The sequence below is a fragment of the Halictus rubicundus genome, chromosome 9 (assembly GCF_050948215.1).
Source record: "Halictus rubicundus isolate RS-2024b chromosome 9, iyHalRubi1_principal, whole genome shotgun sequence".
Taxonomy (NCBI): domain Eukaryota; kingdom Metazoa; phylum Arthropoda; class Insecta; order Hymenoptera; family Halictidae; genus Halictus; species Halictus rubicundus.
This window is the reverse complement of record NC_135157.1, coordinates 17,491,739-17,501,895: the sequence shown is the minus strand read 5'-3', so window position 1 is coordinate 17,501,895 and position 10,157 is coordinate 17,491,739. Positions and strand designations below refer to the sequence as shown.

The 10,157-nt window shown below is 44.3% G+C and overlaps 1 protein-coding gene across 1 annotated transcript; it reads left to right on the top strand.

The window, feature by feature from the left end:
- Positions 1-414: 414 nt before the first annotated feature.
- Positions 415-9,299, top strand: LOC143357001 (pickpocket protein 19-like). The gene is made up of 6 exons (XM_076793117.1): positions 415-691; positions 2,954-3,241; positions 6,496-6,765; positions 6,872-6,925; positions 6,995-7,216; positions 9,028-9,299. The coding sequence occupies exons 1-6, from the start codon at positions 415-417 to the stop codon at positions 9,297-9,299; spliced, it is 1,383 nt and encodes a 460-aa protein (XP_076649232.1).
- Positions 9,300-10,157: the final 858 nt, after the last annotated feature.

The following is a 10,157-nucleotide window of genomic DNA, read 5'->3' as shown; positions in this document are numbered from 1 at the left end:
CTTCTGCTTCGCTTAAAATTAGTGTAAAGCACAGCGACGCGTTTAGACGGACGCAGGAGACCGGAAGTCACGGGTGATCAGAAAACAAACGCGAAGCAGAAATAAATTTAAAAAAAAAAAAACTCGTCAGCCAGATCAATCGCGGTGATTCATTAGCCGGGCCGGATCCGGTGTCTCCGGGTGTCCCGTTAATTGACGTATCGCCGGATATTCCCGTGAAAGTTTAAAAAGGCTGTCGACGCGCAAACACGATTCGCTATTCAATTACGGGACGAGACGACGCGCGGTCAATTATTTATTTAGAATATTCATTTACTCGTCGACGGAGGCACACTGTCGAATAATAGAAAATCTGCATATTCGAGGATCCGGGGAGGATATCCGTTTAGTCGGAGCTGATTCGCGAGAGGCTGGATGTTCGATCGGTTTCAGGAGGCGCCGACGTCCATCGGGATCGATTCGATGCATCACAGGATATCCAGCGTCCCGTTCCCGAGCGTCACTCTCTGTCCGAACGATCGCGTCGATTGGAACAAGCTGGTCGAGCTCGAGAAACTGATTTTTCCGAATAATACCGATCATCAGACCCTGAAGACCTTCCGGGACGTCATGGTGCAGCTTTCCGTCATCAGCTTCGGCGATTTTCAAGTGTTCGAGTTTTTGAAGCTTCGACGCCTCGACGGACTGACTGGTACGTGAATTTCTTGCAAATTCTGCCATTTCTCCTGTCTTTATAATCTGCTGAAATCTATCGATTGTTCAAGTCGACTGCGAGGGATACAAAATGTATTTCTTGTTTGAACAATTTTACGAACTTTCCTGAACTCCTTTACATGTACAGTTTAGTACTAAAACCGTCTTTTCCTAAAGTTAGAAACTTGTTTTCGAATTTTACAAATGTGCCAAATAAAATCAACGATTAAAAATGAACGGACCACTCCAATATTAATTAGTATTATCGTGGCACACAGTGGATACCATTGCGAATGATTCGACGATCCAGCTCTATAAAATGATACCTTTCTCCGGTATAGCGATCCACATTCCTCGGTGGGTTTCGTTGTGCAACGGAGAGGGGCATTTCATCTCGTTTTTCAATCGCGTTGAATTTCCCCTACAGGCTCGATTCGATCGGTAGATTTTAATTCGTCCCCGCGAACGATATCCCGCGGCGACGTTTCGTAACGGACGCTGAAAAACGTTTAATAAGGACACCGCCGCCGTCGCCGGGACTTTCATGCAAATGCGCCGGCATAAATAGAACCCTCCAGAAAAGCTACCGCCCACTTTTTCTCGGGCCGCAACATTTAGTACGGTCCTCTTTATTCCGCTGAATTATGCGAGCCCGCCACCCATGCCGTTCTGGAATCGTTAAAACATCCTGGTACTCCGTGGAGCATAGTCGCAGCTGGACTATGGTTGCTTTCGATTATTCGCGAAAATTGGTCGGAAATCATTAACACAGCGGACCTTTCTGCGAAAGAAAAATTTCAAGAGAGTGTTACGTTCCGAACAATTATTATTAGTTTCTAAAACCATTTTGGCTTTGTCCGTCTGTAGCACTGTGATTGATAATTCTTGTAATTATGGGATTTCCCTAATTGATCACAGTGTGGCCTTTGACGTTGTATAGCATTCTAGATTATTCCGCGTTAAATGTATTTATGTAACGAATACCCTTCTTGGGATCAACGCCGTCCGGAAACGTTGCTATGTTTAAGTATTTAGATTAGGATAAAGGCAGAGGTAACGATGCCCGCTCGTCATCTTGTTAGTATTAAGCGACCTCGTCAGTCGGACCATAACATAAGGCGAATATGCCAACGGTCGAGGAGAGGCTGGCTTGCGTGGTGTAGAATATGGGAACGTAAGGGTGTTCGGTAATTCATTGCAATTGTGGGATCACCCTAACCGGACACACCAAACGTTCGACTCAGGTATGTTGAGCGTTCAAGGATCTCTTTGTTTACACGGGCTACGCCGATCGACGACCGTTGGCGAAGCGTGCGAAGGAAAGAGAGGAATGCGTAACGCGCGTGATTGGGCCGTCGAACTGAGTCCCAAATTTAATTGGCTGGGTGCGTAGAGAGGGGACGCTCGTTCTTCGATGTACAAGCGCGAGGTGCGTATCGTCGAATCCGTGAGTTCTGTATTAGGCAGAGTTTCGCATCAGGGTTTCCATAACGCCCGGGCGGAAAGTCCTAGGTTCTCTCGTTAAGTAGTTGTAGTTCAATTTGCCTTGCCGAGCCATGGTGCTCGTAGATTTAAGTACAATTTTAGTCTTTTGATTCTTAACCTCATTAGTCCCGCGTCAGTCCGATTCGCGTGACAGTGTTCGTTTGGCGTTGGGTTATTTTGTATTTTAGCTTTTAGGTGACTGTTCGCCAGCGGATTGTATTTTCACTCTCACTCTTTTTCGACGGTCTTAATCCCTATTATTGTGTAGAGAGAGAGAGAGATATTGTTATCGGTGAGTGCTTTCCGTTGTTCTTACATTTGTGATATTCTTATGTTGTATTTTATTCAAGTTGTAATATTGTTGATTGTTCGATCGTGGCCTTGCCGGTCCTTTACAACCGTGCGGGTGATATTAGCTGTACGCTCGATTGTTTCTCTTTGTTTTGCGTGAATATATATACTTATACATAGTTTAACTATTCGAACCCATAGTCTTTATTTAAAGCCTCCTGTTCCTTTAATGCTTTGCTCGTAGGGGAAGCAGTGTTACAGAGGGGTGTAATTCGAAGACGACTAGAGAGATCCCGCGCTCTCGGTTTAGGATTGTGTCCTTCCGAGAGGCCGCGTAGTCGTCACAAGAGTAAGAAACCGAGGTCGAACGAAAATATATTTCTTCTTTGAATCGTCTGAAAATGTCGAAAATAATATATTTGATGAGTCTATGTCTGACTATTGAAATTTGTTTCTAATTTTGATTCGACGGCTGCTGTTGCAGAATTGAACGTGACAGACGTACTGCTGAGAGTAGTGCCCAGCTGCTCCCAGCTGTTGGTGCACTGCTGGTGGCGAAACTCGTTCCGCGACTGCTGCGAGATCTTCGAGCTTCAGAAGACCGAGTACGGGTTTTGCTACTCGTTCAATTCTCAGCTGGCGGAGACGGTGAACCGACGGAAGTACCATGGCTACCATGAGCAACGTCCCCGCAGAGCGACCAGCTATGGTGCCTGGAGCGGCCTCAGGGTCACCGCTCGAATGGCGAACGTGACCAAGCCACCGGATTCGCGTGAGTATCCACGCATCTGGAACTCGAACTCGAACTCGAACTCCATCTTGCCAAGCGTCCGGAGACTGTGTTGTCCAGACTGTTGCGTCTCGGGCACGGTTTATGGATCACTATCTTGATACTCTGGCCGCAAAGGGTCCTCCGTTTGTCGGTCTCCGAGCCGAAAGATGCATTACACACAACAATTTTGAAAAGTTCGAATTAATATAGAGGAGAGGTTATTTAGGTAATTTATTGCGTATTACATCATATGTAAAAAACATGCAGAGAAGCTCTCTATAATTTTGGAGATTGGTATCTGTGCCATTTTAATCAGAAAATGATTTCAAAGCCGAAAATGTCGAGTTCCACGATTCGTTGTCGAAACATATTTCCAACAAAAGGATAGAAGTAATGAAGAACGTAATTACGGGACCCACTCTCCCCACAATTTCAACGTTATGGTTTCCCAATAAATTCTAATAAATACTGCACAATTGCCAAAACAATTAGACATTATTTCGAGCAATCGATTTCAACTGTTATTTCTGACCGATTGCTCTTTTGACGTATAAAACGTTGATTGTCAGAATTCATTGGCAAATTCAGTAAAATGAATTAAGTGAATTCCGACGGGAATGGTCAAAAACGAAATTATTAGTCGAATTGTTCATGCAATTAATAAATTCGCGACGTAAAATAGAAATTATAATGCATGCAATGTCCGTATAATACAATTACTGAAACAGTCATTCTTCCGGGGGCATAATGTCACGAAACAATTATTTTCAGCACGGAACAACCAACATAATTATTACTCAAATTGCGGGAAATAACGTCTTAATAAATTCACGACATAAAATTGCAATTACAGTGCACACAATGGTCCCCACAATGCAATTGTTGGAACAGTTATCCTTCGGGAGATTTGGTGTCTCGAAACGATCGTTTTCAGCCAAGTACAACCGACAGTACTAACACAATTATTACTTCAAATTGGCATATAACTTCTTCCCGAATTCTAGACATAAAATTGCACTCACAATGCACTGAATGGCCCCCGTAACACGATTATTAAAACATTTATTCTTCCGGGAGATCTGCCGTCACGAAACGATTATTTTCGACGAGAAGCAGTTCCCGCGCATAGAACCATGTCAATTACCGCCGATAAGAAATTCATCAGAATTCATACTCCCCGGACGAATGAGGCTCGCCGTTGCGGGACGGTGGGGGACGCGTAATATTCTCCGGCAGGTGCCATTTAATTTTATGTCCGCGATGTCTGCGAAGTGACTCTCAGCGGACGTCTTGGCGGTTATCCGTGGTCCTTGAAAAATTCCCCGCGGCGCGCCGCTGCGAAACAACGTTGATAAACGAACCGTATTCTCTGGACGAATGGCGTTCCGCGAAAGCGACGTTGTTTAACGCAGATTTAGCCGCCTGTAAATAACGCGCCCTTCTGCCGCGTACATTTTTTCCCTCCCCCCCCTCTCTCTCTCTCTTCCCTCTTCGTCTTTCGCATCCGCACATAATTCCCCGTGTCTCGTTACTCGCGCCGCGCCAGAAACGTCCTAATTAAACGCGAAATCGAGAATTAGTTCCGCGAAGCAATAAAACGCTTCGAACATTTTAGCAGAAGATGATTTCACCGTGATTAATACGACCGCGGATCTCTGTGGGAGATAAAAATATAATAATTTTATATAATTGAAAACAACGCTACAGTATTTTTTCATTTGATCTGCTCAATTTTCCTATGAAATCAGCAAATCCAATTGAAAAGTAAAAATTTACGAAATTAGGTTCAAAGACAGGACTGTGGATGGGCAGTTATAAGGAACGCAATTCGCGCGCCAATAGCGAACGAAAGCGCAAGCGGACAAGTTATCCGCGAGTTACGGCGCAGGTAGGGGTGGGGGAAAGAATTGCGGGTAAATTGTAAAATCGATTGGCCCCCGAGATTGAAATAGTCGAGCCCGAAAAGGAAGGAAGGACTCGCGTGCCGTTCTCGAGGAGCCGATCGCTCGAAATTTCTCGGCGTGCGCGCAGTTAAATTACTTGGAATTTGCTGCGGCTGGTCACGTGATCCCGAAGTTACCACTTTGATGACTGAATGCCCATTGAGTCGGCCAAGTATGACCGTCGTTTCCGTCGAACTCCCGTAAAACTTCCTCCGCCGTCGACAATTTCCCTCGGAGATCGTCGCGTTCTATCCGCCGCTCCATTCTACCGCGAACTTAGGGTCCTTTCGTCGTCCTTGCGTCGCCTTTTCGCATTTTATACCTAGAAAAATCTGGGAGAGAGAGAGAACCCTTGCTCTCTTCGAATCTTTCTTTCTCTCGTCGGCTCTCTTTCCTGCTCTAGCGGGTCGCACGGAAACTCGATACCACTCGCGACTTTACGATTTTGACGACTGTTCGAAGCCCTTTCGACGTTGTTCACCTTCGTCGAGTTTCCACCACTTTCGAAACCCCCGTTCCGGATTAAAAGAGATATCGCGAAAAGCGACAAAGCACTGACGAAAGGCGCCCGCACCGTCCGACAGCCGCTCACGTTTTATTACTCGCGAATAAAGATAACCGTTGTGGGAAATTAATGGCACGAGAACGCGTCGCTCATCGCGGATGGCTTCGAGAGCTGTATACTGACGCGAGCTGTGCCAATAGGAAGTTAATGCGCGTGGAAGATAGTGGCCAATGACGTAACACTCTTTGAATATATACGGAACATCCTACAGGACGTTTATTTGATCGTTAAGAGTTTACGACCTGTCGCATCATACGCGAACAATGCTATATCCAATTTAATAATTTATCTGATACACTTCTACTTTTTATTTTTAGCTGAAACTTTTTTGCAGGACACTTTGAAAATCTAGTTACAGGGACAAAAATTTTCAGAAACGTTCTCGCAGTGGTATCGTTTTTAAAAAATTCTTGAGCTTGAAACTTCAAGAAATCGTGGACTCACAATTTTTAAAAGCAATATTGATGAAAGGATCTTAAAGATTCTTAAAAATTTGTGTACATGTAATTCAATATTTCAAACTAGAATTGTAACTAATTTTTTCCCAAGAAAAACGATTGTATCTGCATTCCGAAGATTCCCATGAATAGCAAGAGTATACAGAACCTAAATAGGAGAACTGTTGCTAAGTATCTTTGCAGTCGCAACAATGGGAGGTATTGCGAGGATGGAAGGGACTTTGGGCAATCGTCTCCGCTCGATTTGAATAGGGATCGGCATTCCGAAATATTTTCGAAACTTTCCAGGCGAGTCGGACGGTATTTTATTCATGCTGGACGACCCGAGAGTGTGGCCGAACAACGGACGAGTGATCCCGACGAACTCTCTGACCACCATATCGTTCGATTGCATCTCTGGTTTCGCGACTCAATCGATTCTGGACTTGGACGAGAGCAGGGCACCTTGCAGACACAAGCCCGAGATGCTGTACGCTCAGGACACCTGCATATCGTTTTGCAAGCAGAACCATACCATCGAACAGTGCGGGTGCAATCCGTCCTTCATGTTTCCAGCGAGTACGTGTCCCTTTGCACCCCTCTCAACTATTTTTATCTAACCAACAATAGAATTGTTCGTACAATTATAAATTGTTATAAATTGTGAATGTTTAATGTTTTTCAGCCTCGAGTCGCGAATGCAACATATCCGATTTTCTCTGCCTGTCCGATCACAACGGTAAGAGTGATAGCCCGTTCAGAAAGTGTGAAAGGATTCGCTAATTGTAATTCTCGAATACCCTGCAAGACCTGTATAGAGATAATGTCTTCACGGAAGAGGAAGAGGCGGACGACAAGGATGCAGTGGTCTGCAACTGTCCGCCAGGCTGCGACTATAACATCTACACGCCCCACTTGGCAGCGGTGAGGATGTACCAGTCGCTGGACATCACGCTGGACGTCCATTTCTCCAGCCAGACGAACTTCCGCTACAAGATGGACCTGGTCTACACTCGCCTCAATTTTCTCGGTAATTATGCAACGATTTATCGCGTTACACGTCCACCAGCAACTCCTGTAACGAAGCATTCGACGCGAAAAACTCCAATTTTTCCCTCTGCTGCGGTTCTCTCGATTTTTTATTTCATTTTCATTCGACGCAACTTTTTCGTTCAGATTTCGTGAAAATTTGATGCTTCGTAGAAGAGAATTTTTTTAAATATTGACGGTAATTTCCCCGAAGAGAATTTTTTAAAATATTGACGGTAATTTCCCCGAAGAGATTATATATCCTTTCGAAGTCTATTAAATATTTAGGAAAAAGAAATTGTAAAGGCACGTGCCGAGCTTGCGTTATTTAAAAAAGAATGTTCATTTTTAAAAATACAGTATCACAAGTTTTTCAAATAATTGTTTCATCTTTCCTAGAGATTCTGCTATCATGTTCGGTGTTTTAAATTTGCTGGTCTTTTCACATGCAATTTTTTGTGCGTCGAGGGAGCTCCGCTGAGTGAATTAGGTATTAAATGAAAGAAAAGGCTATATTCATTCGGGATATCAAGATGGCGGTCGCAAAGCCTCGAATTTGCCGGTAAATTGCTGGATACACACCACTTTGGCCGGCTGAATCGAATTCATATTCAAATATCCGAATCTAGCCGGCGTTGTCCTCGCTAAGAATACGACAGCCGCGTTCATTCAAGACAGAAAATCTGCAATCCGATTCGCCGGAGATTTGCATTTCTTTGGCCGTGGTTTCCGGAGTCCGGGAATCGCGAAAACTTAGCTTTTGTGTCGTCCGTGAACGCTTTTAACCGGTACGATGGTGGGAGTAGTGATACCAATTCATTTTTCGATAGTGGACAACCGGTCCGTGCAATAATTTATCTGTCTCGAACAAAATTTCTTTTCCTCTTCAACGACCCTAATAAATTGAAAATAAATCAACATTCTTAAATTCTTCTAATTCATCTACCATTTGAAAATACACATTTTTGTCATGAACGCATAAAATCCGCAGTCCATGTCATTTAGCTATTTTTTTTTTTTTTTATCAAGTTACGGGTAATTTCTGAAATGAAAATGGCAGACATTTAATCTGCTTTAAAGCATCCCGCGAAGTCAGCAGAGTTGGTCTGGCAAGTCAAAATTCCACAAACGAGCACGCTTCGAGAAGTATGGCAAACTTCAGCGTGGGTACTACGACTCTTTCGATCAACTTTCCCCTATGAAAAAAATATGAAATTTTAATCTGAGAGGGTTGAATTTATTACGCGCGGTAGACGAACGTTTTCAGAGCAACCTCGAGAAATTTCGAGGAAATTGACTTATTTTTATACTTCGCCAGCGGAAAGAAGATTGATTTAAATGGAATAGATGCTTCGCGAGGCTATCAAAGTTAAAATACCTCAAATATTTCCACGCAAAAATCCCCCAAAAAATGGTAAAAAAAATTGATTTCTCAATGCCTCCTTTTTAAACTGCGAGAACGACTTCATTTTTCTCCTCTCGGACATTTTTTGACGGCGACTAGCTTTCCATTCAAAGTTTGATGAAACGGCCACAAAAATGGTAAATTAATTTTTAGTAGAGTAGACTGGAGAGCAGACTCTAATCTTCAAATTCGTGTTGATGGTATTGCTCAACAAAATTTGTTAACGTCGCTGAATCACTGTGTCTTGTGAATATTACTGAGGAGAAAGGATTAACACGAATGGGAGGATCAAGGGCGACGCTTCAATGCAATGGCGGTTGATCGCATAATCCGAAGACCGCGGTATATTTTTCGGAGGCAAGAAAATCGATGTAGATCCAGATCGCAGTTCAATCTCTCTTTTGCAGTGTCTTTCGGCGGGATAATCGGCTTGTTTCTCGGCGGCTCGTTGATCAGCGCGATCGAGCTCCTCTACTACCTGACGGTTATGGTGTTCTCTTACCTGGCCTCGTGTCGTCCCGACGAGCATGCTCGATCTAGAAGGAAGAAGCTCTGCGATCCTCCTCCGTCGCTGTTCGCATTGCCCATTCCGGATTACGGCCCAGTAAAACCGAGACCGAGGAGGCTCCCGATTTTAGTGAATTACGCCCCGGTGAAATCGAATTTGAACAGATACTGAGCCAGCCAGCCCGGCTCCCGGGGACGAGTCGAGTTTTTAAGCGGCTCGCGATTACCATTACCCCGCGATTTATCGGCTAGCTTCTCGATGGCGACCGGCGAGAAGAGACCCGGGGAAAAAGAAATCGAGCGAGAAGCTAGGGAAGGTAAGAACCATCGATTCCCGTGTAACAATCCCGTTTTTTACTGCAAATAGAAGCTAGACGGTAATCACGGCCGCGAAACACCGGTTCGCGACGCCCACGCGGAACGATAACGATCCAGTCGATGCCGCGCGAAATTATGTAAACGGCCGAGTGCGAATCGATTCGTTTCGCGTGTTTTCTGCACTCGGTTACACACCACGCGTTCGCATTCGCTCGCTATCGTTAACGCGTCCGTTCATCCTTATCTGCGTGACACAATTCTTTGTCCATACTCGAAAATTGATTTTTCCGTTGATACATCGAGTGGTAGGTTCCTGTGGTTTGTGTGAATATTCTGAAATCGTTGATATTTGGACACTATTTAATATTTTAGGGACGACGTCTGTGCATCGTAACGAATGTTGCACAATTTATTTCACAGCCGTAGTAGATATAGTTAGACATAGTTATAAAATATAGATAAAACCCTCAATAAGAGCGTCGTATCATTAAGTTCCAGCTCCTCTCATCGATTCTAATTGGCTTTCCCTACCTTTAATTCTCAGCTCCACCCACAAATTCTCTTTGGCTCCTCCCACAAGAGTGACTTCTCTCGTTGAACCTCAAGGAACCATCCTGTAATGAGAGTTAAGAATTCCATTCATTTTTAACTGAATTCTTCCTACCCGTTTCTCTTGACTCCTCCCACAAACGTGCCAAGCTCCTCCCACAAA

Coding starts and splice junctions, on each gene's coding strand:
- LOC143357001 (XM_076793117.1), top strand. CDS start 415: ATGTTCGATCGGTTTCAGGAGGCGCCGACGTCCATCGGGATCGATTCG. Junction 692..2,953: donor ACGCCTCGACGGACTGACTG/GTACGTGAATTT, acceptor CTGCTGTTGCAG/AATTGAACGTGACAGACGTA. Junction 3,242..6,495: donor GACCAAGCCACCGGATTCGC/GTGAGTATCCAC, acceptor GAAACTTTCCAG/GCGAGTCGGACGGTATTTTA.